This window comes from Drosophila grimshawi, unplaced genomic scaffold (assembly GCF_018153295.1).
Source record: "Drosophila grimshawi isolate 15287-2541.00 unplaced genomic scaffold, ASM1815329v1 contig_848, whole genome shotgun sequence".
Lineage (NCBI taxonomy): Eukaryota > Metazoa > Arthropoda > Insecta > Diptera > Drosophilidae > Drosophila > Drosophila grimshawi.
Window position 1 is genome coordinate 9,712,491 of NW_025063692.1, and position 22,850 is coordinate 9,735,340.

Consider the following 22,850-nt stretch of genomic DNA (forward strand, 5'->3'; position numbering starts at 1 on the left):
CCCAGACGCACACAGGACTCAGCACTCAGGCCAGGATAAGAGCAGCGAACAAAGCGAGACAGACGAGGACACTTCAGCATCATACTTGGCATACTTCTCGGCTCGGTTATCCGCTTCCTTCCGTGCGGACCTCAACTTGGACCTTATACCGAATGTTGAGGCCTACACGCCTGTGATCCACTTCAATGGATGTGGAGTGGTGCTGGGCAGGAGCAGAGAGTACAAGAGACGCTGGTTGGCATTACTTGTTTGCGGTTTTTATTATATTATGCTTGTGTCAAATGGGCTCAGCGCTGTCACATCCTTGACTGCTGCCGCTGCGGCTGCTGCTGCGGCTGCTGCTGCTAACTCAGCAACCTGTCAACCAAACTCACAGCTTCTACATCTTTGGCCACACACACACACACACACACCCACACACACACAGTTCAGTCTGCTATTACACATTGGCGGCATCTTAATGTCGAGTGCTGCTGCGAGTCATGAAAGCGCAACTGTGGCGTCTGCTACTCAGTCCTCGCCTCTGGCCAACAGGTGGCGCCACTTCTGGGAACATCAAGTGAGCCGCCGGCAAATTCAAGCCCAAAACAGCAACCACTTGGCCAACAAGAAGTGCAGCTGCTCGACTCCAGCTACAGCTGCTGCCCCACTCCACATCTGTGTTGGCCACTCATCTTAACGAGGCCTATGTGTGATGAAAATATCTTCCAAATGATCACCAACAATTTATAATTTAATTACACAAAATAACATTAGACTTAGACTGTTTGACTTATGCATGGCATTAAGCCATTTAAATTCACACATATTTTATGTTAATTATTATGTTATTTTTGTACTCTGACTGTATTTTGGCAAATTAGTAAACCAACTTTAAAAAAAAACCCCTAAATCGCATTGCATATGATTAGCGGTTTATGAATAACAATAGAAGCATTCCACTTACAACAATTTGTTAATAATTATTTTTGTTATTAATTCAATTAATACAATTTCGAGCGTATTGAAATAATAGAAACTGCAAAGCAAACAAAAAGGATTATGTATTATGTATTTATGATGAAGCAGAGTTTTACATGAAGCACAACAAGGCACACATAATTAATTATGATGCAGTCTAAGTCTATGTTTTCATATGTTTTCAATAATAAACCCAACATAAATAAATCGATCCAACTTTATTTATTATTTTGTATATTTTAATATATATTAATTGCATAGACAACACTCAACACTTTATTTTGAATGTTAATTTTAATTAAATTATAGTTAATATAATTGACAATATTATGTGACAAGGTAAATTCTATGAAACAACATGCAGCTGCTGGAAGAAGGAGTCTTTTGGTCTCTGCGCTCTGCAATTGGCAACTGGCACTTGCAATATTTCATAAGTTAAGACACGTTTCAGTGGTTAGGCAGCTCGTCCTGACTGTGGTCCTGGTTCTGCTCCTGATGCTGATGCTGATGCTGACGCTGATGTTGATGCTCGGCCTGCTCCACTCATCCTAAGACCGGCTTAAGTTACTGTTCTGCAGTCAACTGCTTGGCCGCAATAAAATTGCAAAATTTATATTTCTGAGTGTTGTCAAAAACAAATCGCAAAACCAAAATGAAACTCAAGACATTTCCTGTCCAGAGACTGAATCAATATCAGATACCCTGTACTCTGATTAATAGCGCTATAAACATAAGAGGCTGAATTAATATCAGATACCCTGATTTCAAGTAATACAAACCTTTGCTAAATACAACTATATTTATACTTCAATAACTGCTTTTGTCAGGATAGATACTAAAAATAAGATATGTGCTTTGAAAAATGCACTTGAATATATTTAAAATGTCATTTGTAGGGCAAAGGTAAAACACATGGATCTGCTCAGAAAATGTGACAGTTGAATGATGGCATTCGTCTGATTACAGGGTATACGACTGTGTAAGACTGAAGGCATTGAGCCAACCACTCACCCACACACAGCAAGAACACAGCAAATGAAGCGCATGGCAATTTTGAAAGCAGAATCCGAACACAAGTCCAAATTCAAAACCCAAAACTTAAATCCAAAGCCAATTGCCATGGCAAACTCGAACGAAGCACAAGTGCTAAAATTCTTCTGTGGTTGGTTGGCCGTCAGCAGCAAAAATTGAATTATAAGCCAACTGCTTGCCATGACTCGCATTTCATTTGAGCAATTTTCAACCACAAAGCAACAGCCATGACAACCAGACAGACCAGACTCCGACTCAGACTCCGACTCCGACTCAGACTCCGACTCCGACTCAGACTCAGAGTCTTTCATATAAAGATCGCTTTTTCGTTGCCCAACTCGATTACATACTGCAAATGTTTATTCCATTTGCATTGATAATTAAATATGGACTTTGGTTGCTTGCACTTATTATGCTGGGCTGCTCATAATTGCATTTGGGACACAATGTTGTTGCCGTTGTCGCAAATGGGATACATTTGCTACTTGGACTGTCTCAAATAACCCTTCAATTTGCGAGGCAATTGCCGCAACGCCCATTTTGCAATTTGTGCTTTGACTTGCAGTCCACTTGACTGCCAACTTCCTCTGCATAATTTGTAATTTTGCTTAGATGTACTTAAAACCAGCCCATATTCGACAGTTGTCTTTGGATTTTGGCTTTCTGCTGTTGTTGCTGCTGCTGCTGCTGCTGCTGCTGCTGCTGCGGCTGCTACTTGGGCTGATTGGCCTGCAAAAGTTTTGCCCAGCCGCAGTGTCGCCAAGGACCTAAATATATATATATATATATATGTATTAATATATATATATCGCCAAGAACATGCTGTACATGTCGCTGATGACAGGCCATGTCAAATGGTCGGCTGATTACATTGGCTTTCCGCCTTGCCACAGCTTGCCGCACGCTTCCTTCTTCTGCTCGAAACTCACTGAGAGAAGTTCACGTGTGATTTGCTTGGAAAATTGAATTTTGCGGCTATTTTTGCCCAATGGCCGCAAAAACCTAAACACATAATCAAGAAACCCACAATCTGGAATGACGGAGCGAGAGGGGGAGGGGCACTGCGGCTACACCCATTCACACCCAAACACAGGAAATCATGCAAGTGCAAGTGCGACTGCCGAGAGGGATAGCATAGTAAAAGAGAGACAGAGTGAGAGAGAGAGAGAGACAGAGAGAGAGAGAGAGAGAGAGAGAGACTCTCTCAGGTCTATCTAAGCGTATGCCCTTTATTTGGACTACACAGCGGGCATTATTAGTTCGACATGCCACATCCGATGTTGCTGGTGTTACTGCAGCTGCTGTTATTTGACCAGCAATTTGCCATTTGCCACTTGCCGCTTGCCACTTGCCACTTGCCGCTTGCCACTTGCCGCTTGCCACTTGCCACTTGCATTTGAATGGGCATTGCCAATCGACCAAAAATGCCATTTTCATCATTTTTTCTTAATAAAACAAAAAGTGCGAATGATCCATACCCGAAATATGCACGACTAGCGCATACCCAGCATACCCAGCTGTCTCCAATCGAAGTCCATTATGCAAATCGTGTAAACCTCTCCAAATTGTTGTTCACTTGTGAAAATCTTCAATTTTCAACTTACACGCTGAATGTTAAACTGCTTAAGTATACCCAATTTGATGCACTTTTAATGGGTATAAATAGGTTACTTAATTATTGCAATCAAATTCGAATAGTGTGCAGAGCATAAGCAATATTACTGACTAGATTATGACCTGTACTCTGATCAGTTAGTTATGTTCAACGAGTAAATGATAAGTCAAATAAATGTAATTCAGTAAATGATATTCTTTATTTTCTCTCTCTCTCTCTCTCTCTCTCTCTCTCTCTCTCTCTCTCTCTCTCTCTCTCTCTCTCGCTCTCTGTGGATATGTAGGAGCTGAGTATACCCCAATTGTACGACGAACAGCAGACAACACGCACACTTCCATGGCATATTGCGTTGCATAAATAAGAGGGGGAATCACCCTCGTGCCTCATTTCCATTGTTGCACGCATCGCGAGTGCAAGTTCATATTGCAAACGGATTCTCAAAATTGAACAAAATGCATCTGCAACTGTTGCTCCTCGTGGCAGTGAGTGTCCATAGCTAATGCAAATCCTTGTACAATGCTCACACTTTCCACATTTTTTCGAAACAAAAAATGTATGTGCAGCTGATGATCGCCGGATGCAACGCATCCGATGAGTGTCTACATGTACACAAAGTGACGCACGTTGATCTGGAGGCCATCTCGCCCGATAAGCCCGTTAGCAGCATTGCCACGAATATCAAGTGCTACACCAGGTGCCTGATCAAGGACTACATTGGCAGTGATAACAAGCTGGATCTCGCCCGCCTCGGGCCCAATGCCAGCGCCTACGAGCGTCTCGTGATGCGTCACTGCAAGCAAATATTCGATGGACTGAATGCCTTCTCCGATCCCTGCGACTATGGATACCTCGTGCTCCAATGCATGACCATAAATACCAAGCCAAGGAAGCTGAACTTACTAACTGGTATACCCATGCTATAAACTCGAAATTCTTCTGAATGTTCAACTATAAATTACACTAAATGCAAATTAAGATTCATTATTAAAAATCCCCTTAAAAAAACCAGGAAAATGTTCAGGTTTTCAGAAATGATTTGTAAATATATGAAAAAAGTGCTTAAAATAGAAAAGCTTTTTTCTATTTTATAGAAATCTGTTTCTTAATAAAAGAAAGTATTTCGAAAAAAGAGAAATGCAAATGTTTATTTTTAGAGAATATCCTTTCTAAAACTCAGCAAAGAGTAATGAAATTTCAAATGACAACTTAAGTATTAAAAAAAAACCCAAACTAATTCTGGAAGTTGAACTGATATTAGAGAAATGTACCCTAGAATTAAGAAAAGAAAATACTGGCTATTAGAAAGTTATAAGCCGAGTTATCCCATTAAATTCAGGCCGATTTTTGTATGAGTGTACTTTTGAAGTATACAAAATATCTAGATAGATATATAAATTAAGTTTATAAGTGTTATTATAATAAAGTTCACATCTATATCTAGATCTATATCTAAGATGTAGCAACATAAAGTCATCCCCCAATCGTACATTGTAAATAATGAAAGGGAACCATTTTATTTTTTTTAAATACTTGTAAGATTTATTGAGATAGCAAACATATTAATCATCTGCAACTCTTTTTTGTGTTTTTATTTTTTTAGATTTATTTTATTGTTATTTTGGCATTTGCTGCTCTTCTCAAGACGACTATACAAAATGAAAGTGTTTGTTGTTATTGTATATGTATATGGTAAATGTTCACATTTAACTTATTATATTATCAAAAAAAAAAAAAAAAATACCCAAAAAAAAAAAGACATTAAGGCGTCAAAATCTTATCACATGATATTTATGACATACATTTTGATATATCGCTATTCAACATTATGCATAGATAACGCCTAGAGTATGCTTCTAATTATTTTCTTTTCTTTTTTTTCTGTTTTTTTTTTTTTGGTCAAATCGTAAGACCTAAAAAAAAAACATATATATTCAATATGTGAGTTGTGGTATGTTAGTGTGTGTCTGTGTGTGTGTGTGTACATATATATAAATATATATATATATCTTTATAATGTTTAGCATTAGCTTAGTCTACTGTCTTTTTGGTAAGTATTTTTGCTTGTTTGCTGAATTCGACTACAGGAAATGTTTACATTCCAAACATTTTGTTTTTCTGTTCGTTTGTTTGTTTGTTTTTTTTTTTTTTTTGCTTTTTTAACAATAAATAAATAATAATATTAGCACACACAACAAAAAAAAAAAGAAGAAGAGGAAGCGGGTTTAAAGCATACACGACAGTTAAGAAGAAAAAAAAAAAACAAATTCTAATTGTAATTATAATTATAATAAATGTATGTATGAAATGTTTTAAATATTAAATAGTAGCGCCATTCCAAGGCGACGCACAATTTGTGTGATGTTTTCCCTTTGTGGTTGTTGTGGTTGTTGCACTTGCTATTGTTGTTGTTGTTGTTTGTTGGTTGTTTGTTGTATGTTGATTAGCAGACAAGTCGCTCATTTGTGGGCCGAAAAATGAGCTCATAGTTCTCAATTAGCACCTTGGCGAGCATATTCATGCGCCCAATATCGAAATTGATGTCGTTCGCAGCCAGCAAACAGGGACCCCAAACAATTGCCAAATTGGATGCTGGCATCCGGTTTAAGCTGCTCGCAGCTGCAACGCTGTGAATGTGAATGCAAAATGAATTGAAATGAATACATACACATTTTGATTGTTGCACACAGCAAATAGAACTAACAAAATGACTTTAATACTATTGATTGATGCCTATTGTTTAACGACGTTTCTAACTCGAATCTGATTCGAATAACTGTTGCCCATCGAATTATTTAATTTAAGTCAACATTTGATTTGTAAGCTGCTTTACATGTTGTCTGACATTTTTTATTTGTTTTGGAAGATGACATATAAAATGACTTCAAGTAGTGCATGCAATCTGCTAATTACTAACTACTACCTCGGTTCTCAAATAACATACGAGGTGTGTTCAAAAAGTATCGCGAATTTTGTGTTTTTTCAGTTATTATTTATTTATTCATGAATATCTATTTTGTCCCCTTCAAAGTAATCCCCATGAGATATTATACACTTGTGCCAACGGTTTTTCCAATCTTCGAAACACTTCAAAAAATCATTTTTTTTTTATCTTGTTCAGCTCCTCCTTCGATCCCGTCTTTATCTCGTCAAGCACTTCATTTCGTTTTTCACACAAAATTTGATACAGGTTCTTTGATCCATTTTTTTGAATAGGTAAAAATCGAAGACGATCCAAAACACGTGCAAGCAAAGCAGCTGTCAACAATTAAGTGAACATTCAAAATGGCCGAGCTTGTCGGCATAAGTGAGAGACATGAGTACCAACATAACGCTACAAAAAAATCGAAATTCGAATATACGTAACCCGCGAAAATTCAAAATTCGCGATACTTTTTGAACACACCTCGTATGCAACACAATTGTTAAGTTTGTAAATGTGTAAGTGTGTAAATGCCTGTCAAATAAATCGAATTGCCAATTTGTGGCTGGTAGAGAGAGCAAATTAAAGATATATAAAACTAGAAAATAATATACAAAACTGAAGTTTTGCATTGAGTTTTGACAAGGGAAAGCAAGCTCAAGTCGGACTAGGTACTGGTCATAAAACTAAGATCTTTTGTTGTCTTGCGATTACTTGAACTACTTGTCTTGTCTCGCATAGACAAGACGGAAAAGCTTCATCTGCTTGGACACTCACTTGGTCAAATGCTTGATGAGGAAGCGGAGCGTGGAACGATTCGGTTCGGGCATCTCATCAAAGGCCAAACGCATCCGTTCGATGGCCGCATCATCGGTGAGGGATCGTCCCAGACGCTCGTACGCCTCATGGGTAATCAGCGGATCGGGCAGCTCACGAAAGAATTGTTTATGCAGGCTGGTCAACGTGTGGATGTCGTCCGTTTGCAGCCAGCGCGGCTCGTAGAGATGGGTTAGCTTCCGCTTGAGCTCATCGACGTGCAGCTTGTTGCCACTGGCCCGATAGATGCCATCCTGTTCGATGTGATCGGGCTTCTCGATCTGGGCGCAGGCATCGACAACGAAACGCGGCACATACGGATGATCCGACATGTTCAGCTCGAGCACATTGAGACGGGCACCAAACAGCGGATACTTCGATTGCTCATCCAGGCAGAGGCTGTTCACCTGGCTGCGACGATTGCGCGACTTCTTTTCGCTCTTCGGCGATCGATTGCTGCAATTAACGTTTGCTCTTTTAGCTCACAGCTCTTGGCCATATATATATGTATACTTACAGTCTAAATACATTGTTGTTCACTGCAACTGCAGCGTGCAACGTGCAGCGAGCAGCGTGCAACGCATCAGTCATCATTCGATGTTGACGTTGACGTTGATGTGGACAATAACGTTGAAGTTGACAATATCATGTAAGGGAAAAGAAAGAAAATCTCATCGGAATTAGGGCAAATTGTACATATGTAAATATGTATTTATATACGTATATGATTATATATATATGTATATGTATATGTATGTATATATTTATGAAAGTATGTAAAGCTTTCTTTGTGCTTTTCTTCTGGCTGAATAACATATTTGTTGAGATTATTTGATTGCATAATTTATCCAAAGAGTCAACCAAGTTTGGGCTCTCTCTCTCTCTCTCTCTCTGGAGAAATCCATGGCCAAGCTTTCAACACGTTCTGCCCAAATGTGGAATCGCAATCGATTTGGAATTGGATGACTGATCCGATCTTGTCATCAGGTTTACTCCATGGGTCCAAGACTATTCTATATATATATGTATATATAAACATATATATATATATATGAGATGAACAATAGTTGTTTCTGTGGCCTACACTCTGCCAAGCGTCTATCCATGGAATATGCAGCGTCGTTCTCTCTCTCGCTCGCTCTCTCTCTCTCTCTCGCTCACATCTCTAGCTCTCTGTCTCTTTCTCTCCCTCTCCCTCTCTCTCTATTTAAGTCTCTAGAGAAATATGACCATGCCACGAGTACTGCAACAACTCGTTTAGATATCTGAAACTCAACTGACGCTTGTCAAAAACGTTGAAGACGACTCTGATTTGTAGTAACGACTATACATATATATATACATACATATATATTACATATATATGTATATATATATATATATATATATATTGCTTATCACCTGCATTCGATATGTGTATTTATTTGTATTTGGGCATGCGAACGCTTTGCATGCGGAATGCGATTTGTTTGCATTACAAAAACAAAGCAGCTGCAACAGCAACAACAGCAACAACAACAGCAACAACAATGCCAACAAAAATAATAACAGCAACAACAACAACAATAGAGTATTTGCCAACTTCCAAGATTCCCCGCAGTGAATCATCTCTGGCCATACATACAAAAATTCCCCTACAAAGCCAACCCAAACAAGTGAAACCCAGCGCGAGACTTTCATTGACTAAAACAGGCACAGCTTATTATTGAGCGCGAGAGAGGGAGAGACAGAGGGAGACAGAGGGAGATAGAGATAGAGATAGAGACTGAGAGGGAGACAGAGAGTGAGAGAGAGAGAGTGGGAGAAATCTCCTCGCATTCCATGATTCGCATTCGCAGTCGCATTTTCAAATTCCAATTCCATTCATAGCTGACTCGATATCAAAGTGTGTGTGGTGTGTGTGTGTGTGTGTGTGTGTGTGTGTGTGTGTGTGTGTTGTGTGTGTGCTTCAATGTGGGCGATTGTGCAGCCTTTTAAGGCCAAGCTGCTTAGCAGCGGCAGCAGCAGCGGCAGCAGCAGCAACAGTTTGGTCAAGACCCGCAACTTGGCTGGCAGACATTGGGGCGCCCTGGCTGCCACACATGTCTCTGGGCATTGGGGCATCGGGGCATGCATGTGGGCATGTTGCTTGCAACCCGCTTGAAAGTCGACTTCAGCGCATTAATTAGCCAATTTGCTGTTTCGCTTAACATACTTCTATCGATTCGTAAGCAGTATTTGTATCATGCCCACACAAACTGAATAACTGACTAACTGACTGAATGACTGATTGACTGACTGAATGACTGACTGACGGACTGATTGACTGACTGATTGACTGATTGACTCACTTAAGCATTGAGAATTGGCTCACACTTAATTGGGGTACAACCATCAATCAAAGCTGATTTCAATTGGAATGCAAATGTAGAATGTTGAATTCTTAAAGTTGTACGATTTTGCAAGATGAGACGGCTCAAGGTTGGCCACGGAGTGCTCGATTCTAGAACCACTGCTGTGGAGTATACATAATATATATGTATATATAATACATAAACAGACTGATCGATGCAGGAACGAGAGCAGGTGATAAAACCGAGGCTGTAATCGAGACAAGCCTTAAGTGGCAAGTGGCAGTCGTCAACAACAAAGTAGTCACTTCAGAGCACTCAATTAAATGGCTGATATTGAGCAGATCAGCTAGAAAGTGGCCAAGCAGCGTCAATAGACACTGGGAAAGGAAAATGGACGCACTCAACCTGGATTAAATGGGGAGAATGGGCAGATAAACAGGCGAAGGTCGACTACCAGCTTACACCTTACGCAGATAACAAATTATATATGTAAATAAGTATAAGTACATATACAGTGGCTTACAGTTCATTTCGGGCAGTGTCAAGCAAAAATTTTAAAGTGCTATAAAGTTTAAACAAAGAAACAAACGCAAAATGTTTAAATGCCAATTTGTTTTATGTTATATCACGTTTGAAAAGGAAGCTTCAGTTTTTATTAAAATATTAATTAATTAACTAAAATTAGTCAAAAACTGAAAACATGTCCAAAATACATGTCAAACTTTATTTCGGACAGTCTTAGAAAAGTAACATATTTGGCGTATAAAAACTTAAATAAGGATGTTAATACTTAGAATGATATCCTTTAGCCTTAATAACTTCCCTTAACCTATTATTCACGGAAGATACCAGCTTCCGGGTCGTTTCTGGACTGATTTTGCTCCACTCATCCAGCAGAGCATTTTTGAGATCGGATCTGTGATTCCTGATGTTATTTTCCAGCAGAGCCCACAAATTTTAAATAACGTTTAAATCTGGAGACTGGGCCTGTGGAATTATCGTGTGGGGGCAGTTCCAGATATGCCAAGACTGTACTAATCCGTACTTATGCTTGCCTTTTGTCCTGGTCGTTGTCGTGGTAGAACCGGAAAGTACGCTGGATTCCTAGCTTCTTGGGACTTTGGAGTAAATTTTCCTTTAATATATTGAAATACACACTCTTGTCCATTGTTGTTTCAATTAACACCAAATTTCCGACGCCGGCTTCCGAGATAGATGGCCATACCATGACACTTCCTCCGTCGTGCTTGACTGTTGTCTTTAGGATTTTGGGACTCAGTTCAGTATTGGACTGTCGCCACACATAATTTTGTCCATCTGAGCCAAAAATGTTGAATTTGGGCTCATCTTCAAATATGAATTTGTTCCAGAACTCCAAATCCTTGTCCAAGTGGGTTTTGACGAATGTCATCCTAGTCCCTTTATTTTTGGCGCTTATAAAGGGCTTATTCCGTGGTACTTGGGCATTAAAGTCATGGTTGCGCAGAACTCGGCGCACAGATTCCACACTGCACTTTTTCCCCATTTAATCCTCTACCTGTGGAGTCAGTTTTGGAGCCGATAGCTTGGGATTTTCCCTTATTTTCCTGATGATCCTCCGCTCCTCCTGTTCGGTGAAAATCTTGTTTGGTGCATTTGTGACCTTGTCCTCTATCCGATTTTCGTCGACGAAGCGACGAATGATGTTGAATACAGTTGATTTGCTTAGATTTACCATTTCAGATATTTGGCGATGTGAATATCCGATCTTGAAGTGTTCCAGAATGAGATTCCGTTGCTCAATGGTAGTCCGTTTGCCCATAGTCCTTGTTGGCTGGTGGCACCCGAGATGCAGGATATAACTAAACTGACTACGAAGGATTGGTCTACTTATTCCGAAAATAATCAACCTGACGTAAAAAATCCGGGTTTTATGGCACCCAGGTGTCCATAATGCCACTGCCCGAAATAATGTGTAACCATAATTTCAGGTACTTTTTTACATAACCCGGCCTAGCCGGCGGGGAAACCCCAGTTTATGGGGGTCATATATTCATTATGGTGGTTAATATATGTACCTGCCACCGGTCTTTGGAATTTTTGAAAAATATTGGATAATTTGTTAATGCCAGGCAATTAAAATTTTTGCTAGACACTGCCCGAAATGAACTGTAAGACACTGTATATATAGACAGAAAGAGAGAGAGAGATAGAGAGAGAGAGAGAGGGAGAGAGAGGGGGAGTAATACTTACATTTTATGCGCATGCGATAACTCATCGACTTCTTTTCATCCTCGCCGGGCAGATCGGTCAGATTGCCACTGGAGACGCTCTTGTAGCGCTGCAGTATCGTCGTCTGTTGCGTCTGCTGCACCTCATTGTCCTCCTGGATTTGCTTGGCACGCAGGATATCAGTCACTGGCACAATCTGCAACATAACAACAAGACAAGACACGCAACACACTCATAAATATTTAATGCCAAACAAACAGTCGAATGCTGCCATCAACAACTGCAGCAGCAGCAGCAGCGACAAACAATAAGCAAACAACGAGAGAGAGAGACATAGAGAGAGAAAGAGAGACATAGAGAGAGAGATAGAGAGAGAGAGACGGGTTAGTTGTGTGTTGTGTGGGTGTTTCTTTGATTGAGATACAATTCAAGAAACGACTGTGTAAATTAATTGCAGCTTTTCGTGTTGCTGCTGCGGATTTTCTTGCACTTTTCTTTCTGCTTTTATTTGTGTCTTGTATTATTCTGTGCTGATTTTTGCTATTTTCTTTTGCTTTTCCTGTTTTCCTATTTTCCTATTTTTTTTTTTTTTTTTTTTTTTTTGCCCATTTTTCGTGTGCTTTGTTCTGCGCTTCGTTTGCTGCTCACCGTTGTCAGACTGCGTCTCGGTTTGCCTTTGCCACTCATTTGTTATCTGTTGCTTGCTCGTGCCCCGGTAAAGCGAAACAACAACAACAACAACAAGAAAAACAAACAACGCCAAGAAAATATAATAAAACTTGATAAGAAATTGAGTTCGATTTGTTGGAAAAGCAACAGCGACGCGTGCAATGCCAAACGCAAACGGTTAATGTGCCCAAGATAACGCAAAAACTAGAAAAGTGTTCGGGCATGCCACGATTTTGTTATATTTATTATCGACGTCGTCATCGTCATCGTCTTCCTCCCCCTCCCCCTCCCCCTCCCCCTCCCCCTCTCTGTCGCCCACTCTCCTTTGTATACGCGATTTTCCCAACTTATAAACTTTCCAATAAACATAAACTTGCCCGAGTGTGTAGTCAACACCTGCCTAGACATAAATAGATGTACGACTTGATGTACGACAGAGATCAGCTGGAATATTCGAAATGTGCTTGAAAGCAGCTAAAATCGGCATGCTTTAAGCCTAACTTGAGCAGAGCAGGGCAAGTTGCTGCGCTTAAGCTTAGACACTAATTAAAAACGTTTCAAATAAGCTATAAGCAGCTATATATATATATATATATATATATATATATATATATTTATATGTCTGTATATATTTAGACAGACATATGTGTAAGCGACACTTGGTGATAGGCACGAGCACAGTGCTGGCCAGCTGTCTAGAAACGAAAGCTGTAAACAGCTCGGGAATGCAATACCAAACAGCTGATGGCTTCAATTACTACTTATATATACATATATACAGATGTGTGCATATATATAACTTGCAACAGTTGCTGGCAACTGTCTGTTTACAGCTTGTGGCCAATTTGATTTCATTGTGCAGCAAAATAACTCAAGTAAGTTGAAGTCTTCATTTTATGCAGAAGAACAATTAGACGTGATTATAATGATTAACTATATTTAAGAGGTATATTGGATGAAGACATCTTGTTAAGCCAAAACGACTTTAATTCATTCGCCAGCCAGTTCCAACAACAACAAGTTGAAGATACAGTTTAAGTTTCATTGGGATTCGCAGACAGACAGACAGGAATGAATATATGAATATATATAGACAGTTTATATTTGTACAATTGTATCCTGAGAACTAATATTTCAAATTTGAAGTAAGTTTGCTCTTTTGGTCTGGACATGGACATTATTGCTGTCCAAGAATATATATATGTTTAATCACCAAAGACTTTTGCTTCAATTCTACACAGATTAGACATCATATAGATATAGATATATAGTTACAATATATATCTATATAAATTTGAATTTGAGAAGCGAAAAGTTGAACAATTTTTGAAGTTTCATTTTTGAATAAATAAATGCTTAACTAGCAAATAATTTTGATTTTTGTACACCATAAATACATAAATATTTGAAGTTTGTCTCGTATATCGATTCAATACGAGATATTTAATTATGCAATTCATTAGAAATTGTTAATTGTGCAATTGCAAATCAAAAAATGCTAGATTAAAATCAAATTTTGTTTTGCTTTTGGTTTGTTTGTTTGTTTGCTTGTTTTGTTGTCGTTTCTCTGGATCACAAAGCTGGGCAGGGTAGATTGTGCAACTCTCACAATTGGAGAGCTGTGAAATCGATAACATCGATAAGTGCAAGTCGATAACAAAAATACGAATATAACTTGAGCAGTTTTTGTGTGCTTCCAGAATGATTGAACAGTAGCAGCCTTTAAATAATGTGATAGATTTCGATAGATCGATAGATCGATCGATTTATCGATAGCCAGCTGTCATCAGTTATCAGTTGGCAACAGAGACTGCCTCAGTTGGCGACGTCCGATCGCAATTACTATGCAAACTTTTGGGCATGCTTATAATATGTTTATACAGATTTGCATGCGGCATTAGTTGTTGCTCTTTTCGGGCATCAGCTCGCTGATTAGCATTCCATCTGTATCTGTAGCTGTAGCTATATCTGTAGCTGTATCTGTACCTGTATCTGTATCTGTATCTGTAGCTGTACCTGTATCTGTAGCTGTACCTGTATTTGTATCTGTATCGATGACAGTATCTTCTATCTGTGTCTGTTTTGTGTGCAACACTGAAAATCACATTTTATATGCGATGCACGAACGATTTTGCCCAAGCCTGTTGTTCGAGTTGTGGTTCTTGTTATTATTGTGGTTGCATAATATATTTTTTATTTTTGTTACCCTTATTGGGGGTACTATTATTTAGAAGTCAGGGTTGCTATGACTAACCGAGGCGTCTGCCCGATTTCTTATTTATATATTATTTATTTGTTTATAAGAGCAGAGCTTGCTTTCTCTCTCTCTCTCTCTCTCTCTCTCTCTCTCTCTCTCTCTCTATCAGTATCAGTCGAAAGATGACACAAATGTGAAATGTGAAATAGAAAACAAATAAATAAATAAATGAAATTCCCCGACAAGGGTATTCAAACTTCGGCGTGCCAATGAAATATCTTCTTTTTGTTTTGTTGTTATGTTATTCTATAATAATTTTTAAACAACAAAATTTAATTGATACGACCTCGGCATGCGGCTACAAATGTAGACCTGTATCTATACACACACACACACACACACACACATGTATCTATAAGTACCAGCACATGTATCTATGTATCTATGTATCTATGTGCAAGTTGTTGCCATAAGGCCGTTTCGCCATGTGATTCACGCAACAACAACAACAAAAGGCTAAAACCAAAACTAAATGCAAAAGCAACAGCAAAAAAAACAAAAACAAAAATAAAAATAAAAATAAAAAGCACAAAATATGCAAACAAAGGCGCCGCATTTGACCTGTTGGGCATTTTTTTCTGTATTTTTTGTTCATTTTTTGTTGTCTTTGCGTTTTGTTTTTTTTTTGTTGTTTTTTACAGTGTTTGCTTGCACGTCTATTGCTTGATGATGTTGCACGGAGTTGGCTCAAAGAGACACATGTGCCACTATGTGGCTGATGTCTCACGGACGCGAGTGTCAATGCAGCATATTGAATAAGCCAAGAGATTGTGTCTGCCACGCTTAAGCCACACACAAACACACACACACACACACACACACACACAGACACACACATTGAATGTGGCCAAGTGTCAAGTGACGAGTGTTGATTTAACATTGCGTAGGCAAAGTCAATGCTCAAACGCTCAAACATCCGCTCAGCTCAATTGTGTCGCGGTCTAACCTTAGTCGACATATATATATATATATATATATATATTTAGATTTATATATATATTTATATATGTATACAAGATGATTGCAAAGTACAGCTCATTCGTAATATAAACGCACTCATGGCCAAAGCCAAACTGTTCAGCAACATTTTTGGCTTAGTCAACCAAATATAAGTTAGATTAACTTAAGTCATCATCTTTGACCACATCGAGCTCTACTCAATGATGACAATCTATTCCTCTCTCTCCCTCTCTCTCTCTCTCTAAATCTCTATCTAAATCTTTCTCTCTCTAAATCTCTCTCTCTTTAAATCTTCATTATCTATATTGCTTTATTCAGACTTTGTTATTATCTATTGTGCATGTTTATCTTTTCACAAAAAAAATATATTTTTTTATTTTATTTGTTTATTTTTTATGTTATTCTAAGCAGTATTTTGAGTCTTAGACACAAGTTAACAAATAATTTGATGGCCAACTAACTGCATCTTTTAGCTTAAAAGTTGATCTCTCGCAGGTATATATATAAATATAAATATATAAACTTATATAGATAAACTTTAATTGATGATGAATAAATCTATTTGGCACGGAGGGCCATTGTTGAATCCATATCTATATATACCTATATACACATAGATATAGATAAAACAAGAATAACAAGTATATCAAATGGAGATTTATCTAATCGAGATTTATCTATATATTTCATGTAGAATTTGTTATCGCTTTGCATGCTGGCATTATTAGATTCATCTGGCTTGAATTAGACACGTTTCCCACATTCTTCTTCTTCTTCTTCTTCTTTTTGTTCTTCTTCTTCTTCTTGGTGTACGTGAGATTAATTTAACAATATACAATAAACGAAAAATTATCTTCACTTTACAGCAAATGTTTTGCGATAAGTTTTCGAAGCAATTTTTAAGCGTTGCTCGTTGTTTATATATCCGGCCCCTTGTTTATGGAACCCAAGCACCGTTTTTTTTCTTCTTCTTCTTCTTTTTTTTTACGAGAAACTGAGCGATAAAAAATGTTAAAGTAAACACTCCCACACAGAGAGAGAGAAAGAGAGAGAGAGAGAGAGGGGCAGACAAAACAGAAAATGTTGGCTAGGGAAAAGAGGCTCAAAAGTCGATTAGTTTCAAGAGACATGTAAATAGTTATGTAAGAGTTAAGCAGAACTCCAGACTCCAACTCCCAAGTTCGAATTCGAAATTCGAAATTCGAACTCGAAGTGGTCGATTTTACAAAAATATTTGACTAATGATTAACCAATTAAAAGCTGATAAATGCGACGATGATGACGATGCGGGGCAGGAAATTAACAACAGCACACAAATTCAGAATTCAGAAATCAGAAATCAGAATTCCGAAACCGGTTTCCACAAAAAAATGATAGCAAAATCGAGGGGAATACAAAAATCAGTCGCGACTTGTTTATGCAAAAATAATAATTGTCCGTTTATGATGACGAGCGGAGTGGCGGGGCAGGGGGCGCAGTCGGAGTCAGAGTCGGAGGGGGCGCGTCGTAATATGTGAATCAACTTTCTTGGTTTCCGAGTCTGCACAAAAATTCCATAGAATTTCACATGCAGCGGCAAAAATGCAGCAAATGCAAAGGGAATAATAAATTCGCACACACAAACAACAACAACAACAACAACAGCAACAACAACAAAAGCAAATAAAATAAAATGAAAAACGTGAGAGGCAAATAAATAAATATATTATGCAAAAGTCAAGAAAAAAGTGGAAGAGCTGAATGAAAAAAAAAAACAAACAACAAAAACAGCAACAACAACAACAAGAACAAAATGTGTTAAACAAAGCGCAATAAAATTACGCATACCCCAAAAAAAATAAAAAACAAAAAAAAAAGAAGCATAAAACTCTCAAGGCGACTATCTGAATGCTCTAACAGCACAAGATTTTCAAGAAAATAACTTAATAAAAGTATTTAAATGCCAACAAATAATTACTAGTAAAAGCTGCACTTAAGTAGTAGTTTAGCAAAGGCTTCAAGAAACGCTTAAAAACTCTTTTAATCATATAAATATTTATATATTTAAATGAAGTGAATAAATATATAAATTCCATATAATAAGAGGCAACTAACGTGGAAATACAATATATAATCTATATAATCTGAATAAAACGGATTCTAATTCCAATTTGATGGACTGCTTGCAACAAATGTTGCACGTAGATCAACTATCTTACATATTATATTTTGCATCTCAAATTATATTTATTTTATTTTTGAATCCCCTTTAAAATTGTGTAAAAATGTTGAGATACTTTTGAAAAGAGCATTTGACAGCTGACGACGTCGTTGCTGCTGCTGCTGCTGCAACTGCTGCAACTGCTGCAACTGTATAAAATTGTACGCAAAAGTCAAAAAAAAAAAAGGCTGGAGCTTCTGGCTGTGGCTGTGGCTGTGGCTGCGGCTGTGGCACTCCGCCACTAGGTGCGGCAGCAACAAATGCAAGCGGAGGTTAGTCACAGTCACAGTCACAGTCACAGTCAAAGCAAACAAATAATTGAATCAAGCGTTGCAAGCAGCGTTTAATTAATGGATCAGCAAACCAAACAATCAAATCTCTCATTTCCCATGGGGCCGGATTGAGGGTGGCATGAATGGGGTGGGGGAGGGACGTGACGCGAGGGGATTGGTGGCCCACCATTAACTTACCATATCTTCCTCATCCTCACAATAGTTGACACCTTGGAGCTGTTCACGCCATGCCAGCACCGAATTGGGCATTAGCAGACGGCCGCTGGAACGGACGCGCAGCTTGCGGCCGGCTCGGGCAGCGACGCCACGCTTGCTGCTCGCAGCGGCAGCGAGCACAGCCAGCGCCCAATCCTCCTTCAGCGGCTGTGGAATGTGCAGCGTCGAATCGGGCATTGCATCCTCGCTGTCCGCTTCGCAGCTGCAGCCGCTGTCATCGTTGCTGGGCGACATAACTGTTATTCTGCTTGCAGTCGCTGCTAACGTTGACGTCGCCTGCGGCTGCGGCGGTGGCGGTGGCGGTGGCGCTGGTCGTCGTATGCGCGTCATAAAACGCTGATGGAACTGGGCACGCTGATAGTCATAGAAGATGGCGCTGTATTTCTGTGGCTCCTTCAGGCTGTAAAGAATGCAAATGTTGCGCAGCAGAGGATGCGTCAGCAGCAGCGATGCCGTCGACGTTGGCTCGCTGCTGTCGATGCTGCTGCTGCCGGCGCTGCTGCTAATCGAGCCGAGCGTCGCTGTGCTGTTGGTCACCGTGCTGCCGACGCTAAGCGTCGTCTGCTGCTCGTCGGCAATTTTGGCATGAAACATGAACTCATCGTCCGTCTCCCAGGCACCCTGATCCATTGATGCTGTCGGCGATGGCAGCGGCGTTGCTGTTGGCGTCGCCGTCGCCGTCGACGTCAGCTTAGTCAGCAGCTTGTGACGTGCGCCAGCTGCGAATGCTGCGGCCGCCTGCAATGTTAACGCTTCTGCCTCCGCCTCTGCCTCAGCATCGTCAACATCGTCAACATCGTCGACATCGTCAACATCGTCAACATCGTCAACATCGATGTCGATGTCAACGTCTGCGTATGCGTCTGCGTCTGCGTCTGCGTCTGCATCTGCGTCATCATCGCTGCCCGCTTCGTTCGCTGTGATGATATCAAAGTCTTCTTCGTTATTATTGTCGGGCACTGGCTCCACAGTTTTAAACTGCCAAATGGTTTGATAAATGGATTCCTCCTCCTCCTCCTCCTCCTCCTGTTGCTCCTGTTGCTCCTCCTCCTCCTCCTCCTCTGCCAGCAGCGCCATCTTCTCCTTGTGTTTATCCCCTTTCACATCGCCCATGTCATCGTTGTTGTTATTGTTGTTTGTAGGCTTAGTCAGAGATGTGGTTGGATTACGCAGCGGCACTTGAGGCGCCGGTCGACGTACTTTAATCACACAGCTCTACAAATTCAATGAAAAGAGAGAGCAAACATTGTTGTCACCAAACCGATCTGCATAGATCTCATTAGATCTATTTGGAACTAAATTTGGGCTCACTGCTTCCACATGCATTCACAGCTACTCCCAAAAAAAAACAATAATCATGCAACATGCTGAATAAAACTATGCTCGACTCGCCTCCACTCAATTCTCGATATTCGTTCAAAAAAATCAAGTAAAATAAAATAGAAAAAACAAGTGCATTCGCTAAGAGATCGCATCTGGCTGCGTCTTCAACTAACTACTCGTTACTTGCTTGAAAGTACTCGTCATTTGTTTGCCTATATGCTTATACTCGTTGCATCCCTTAACGAGTTATTTGTGCCACTCGTTTGCCATTATATATACATTATATATTTATATATATGTATTTATTATTACTCGTTCGATGCATATAATTCCAATCTGCACACGTTCAATTTCAATAAACCTGAATGATTTTAATTCTCTAATTGAATTGCACTTAATGCTCTAATAGGATCATAGAATTTAAAACAAACAAAAAAAAAGATGAAAAATACAAAATAAATTCAATTTTCCACAAGTTGAGGCACAACACACAGCAACAAATGGCAACTGTGTATGAAAATATTACTAAAATGCATCTTGAAACTGGGCTTCTTTTCTCCCACTGCCGCTTTCCATTTGCCTGCACTTAAAAACAATAAAAACAAAAAAAAACAAACAAAGCTAACAATTGTTGAACGGGTATCGCGTATTACTTTATTTTCAAATGTTATTTTTCCCACAGCAAAAAAGAAAAAAAATAAATAAAAATAGTACATGCTTTGTTTTGGCTTTTACGCTTTTTGTTTTGTTTTCCAATTTGGTTCACTTTGCAGCTCACTCTCTCGCCCCCTGCCCCCCCTCCCACTCTCTCTCTCTCTTTCACTCGCTCTCTTCTACGAGCTTTATCTCGCGCTCTCACTCGCACTCGCACTCGCTCACACATTTGCTGTATTTAATTTGTTGTATTCATTTACGCCTCAATTACAGCCAGTGGCTGGCTGGCTGGCTGGCTGGCAGTGAGCCCAAATTGTTATGTTGATTTTATAATTTGTAATTTGTAATTTGTAAATTGTTGTAAATTGTGTTTTGCTTGCAATTGGCTATTGACCTGTGTCGTTTGTTGTTGTTGTTGTTGTTGCTGTTGTTGTTGTTGTTGCTCTTGCTGCTGGTTGACATTGTCGTTGTTGTTATTATTATTGTTGTTGTTGTTGTTATTATTGCTATTGTTTTCACTGTCATCGCTGCTGGCGCGCTGCTCAGCGTCGCCGCATTGCTTGGGTCCCGCCATCAGCGCGGCGCTGCTGACAGCGACGCCGTCGCCGCCGCTGCTGCTGCTGCTGCTGCTGCTGTTAAAACAGTTACTTTCCGATCGTGTCTCGCTCTCGCTCTCGCTCTCGCACTCGCACTCGCTCTCTTTCGCGCTCTCGCTCTCGATCTCGCTGTGAGGTTCAATTGTATCGCTTAGGCTGCCGACTCGCCACGCGACCGCAACGTCGTCACTCGCTGGCGTCGCTCGCACAACTGCCAGCTCCAATTGCGACTGATCCAATAGGCGTCGACGCGACGCTGACTCACTGCTGCTGCTGCTGCTGGTGCTGTTGCTATTGCTGTTGCTGTTGCTCTTCTTGTTGTTGTCGCTGCGCAGTCGCAGTCGCTGTCGCTGTCGCCGTCCATGCAAAAAGGCGCTTAGCAATTTGTCATAGTTGCCAAAGAAGCAAATAACGCTGCCATGTAAACTTGCTGCCAGCGCAGCGCTCTGCCACAGTTGACGCACTGACAGGCGTGACGCCAGCAGCGCTGCTTGTGTTGTTGTTGCTTCAATTGTTGTTCTTGTTGTTGCTGTTGTTGTTGTCGCTTGAGCGTGTTTGCTCAGCGCCAAGCCGCTGAGAAATTCGTTGACAAAGGCGGCGTCGTCACGTTCATTGATGCCGCAGCGACGCTGCTGCCGATCGCTCAACAGCAGCGCATTCGCCTCCAATTGGACTATTTGTTGTTGCTGCTGCAGCTCGCGTTGCACCAGCAACTTGCGCTTGAAATTGTCAATCAAAATTTGCTGCTGCTGCTGTTGCTGTTGCTGGGGTTGTTCTGCTGCCGTCGCTGCTACTGCTGGTACTGCTGCTGCTGGTGCTGCTGCTGGTTCGCTCCGTCGCAGAGTTACTTGCTCTGCTTCCCTCTCCCTCTCTCTTTCGCGCTCTTTCTCTCGCTCATAGGCGGGCGGCACACTTTTGGGCTGCTGGCACCCAAAGCCGCCATTGGCATCCTCATAGCTGTGCAGCTCGCGTCGCAGCGCATTCATCCATTGACAAATGCTTTCATTTAAGTAGAGTGCTGCCGGCGGTGACGTCGCTGCTGCTGTTGCTGATGTTGCTGCTGCGCTGCTTGGCTTTGGCTGCAGTAGGCGTATTCGCGAAATTCGCGACTTTTTCTTCAACAATTGCTGCTGTTCCTCTTCTTCCTCTTGCTCTTGCTGTTCCTCATCCTCCTCCTCTTCTTCTTCTGCTTTAACTGCTTGAGTTGTCTCCCCCACCCCCGCTCGGTCGCTGCGCAGTCGGCCATAAATATGCTGATCGCTGCGACTGCTGTGCAGTTGCTGCTGCTGCTGCTGCTGCTGACGCTGACGTTTCAGTTCACAGATGCTTTGCATATCAAATGTTGCCTGCGTGCGAAAAACTTCATCCACATTGTGAATTATTTCAAGCGAACCGCCACCGCCGCCGCCGCTGCCATTGTTTTTTGTGTCTCGCGAAAAAAGTCGACGCTGCAGCGAACCGGAGCGATTCAGTTGCTTCAGCGAGCCAAACAGACGCGTCAGCGTCGCTGCACTCGACTTTGAATAGCCCAGCAGCGTGCGCGATTTGCTGCCGGCTTTGACAGCAGTACCAGCACCAGCAGCATCAGCACCACCAGCAGCAGCAGCTGACTGCAACGGCGACTGCAACTGCGACTGCATTGGTGACTCGTTAAAAATTGTGGGCAGCGTGCCACCTGTGGCGCATTCACACTGCTCGCTATCGCTGTAGATGCTGCGACAGCGTTCGCAAATGTTTTCATAAATATTGCAATCGCTGCTGCTCCTCAACGGCTGCTGCGGCTGCTCCTGCTGCT

The 22,850-nt window shown here is 40.7% G+C and overlaps 2 protein-coding genes across 2 annotated transcripts in view; one reads left to right on the forward strand and one right to left on the reverse strand.

The window, feature by feature from the left end:
- The first annotated feature begins 4,158 nt into the window (after positions 1 to 4,158).
- LOC6565729 lies at positions 4,159 to 4,530 on the forward strand. Its single transcript, XM_001992369.1, has one exon. It carries the CDS (start codon positions 4,159 to 4,161, stop codon positions 4,528 to 4,530), a length of 372 nt encoding a protein of 123 aa, XP_001992405.1.
- A 1,203-nt stretch (positions 4,531 to 5,733) lies between these two features.
- Positions 5,734 to 22,850, reverse strand: part of LOC6565730 (ras guanine nucleotide exchange factor glfB) — a 28,201-nt gene continuing 11,084 nt past the window's right edge. Inside the window, exons 2-6 of the mRNA XM_032738802.2 lie at positions 18,444 to 19,697; positions 11,909 to 12,083; positions 7,861 to 7,888; positions 7,305 to 7,799; positions 5,734 to 6,231 (exon numbers count right to left, since the gene is read on the reverse strand). Of these exons, the coding sequence (XP_032594693.2) occupies positions 6,048 to 6,231; positions 7,305 to 7,799; positions 7,861 to 7,888; positions 11,909 to 12,083; positions 18,444 to 19,697 (2,136 nt within the window). The 3' untranslated portion in view covers positions 5,734 to 6,047. The remainder of the gene's footprint in view (positions 6,232 to 7,304; positions 7,800 to 7,860; positions 7,889 to 11,908; positions 12,084 to 18,443; positions 19,698 to 22,850) is intronic.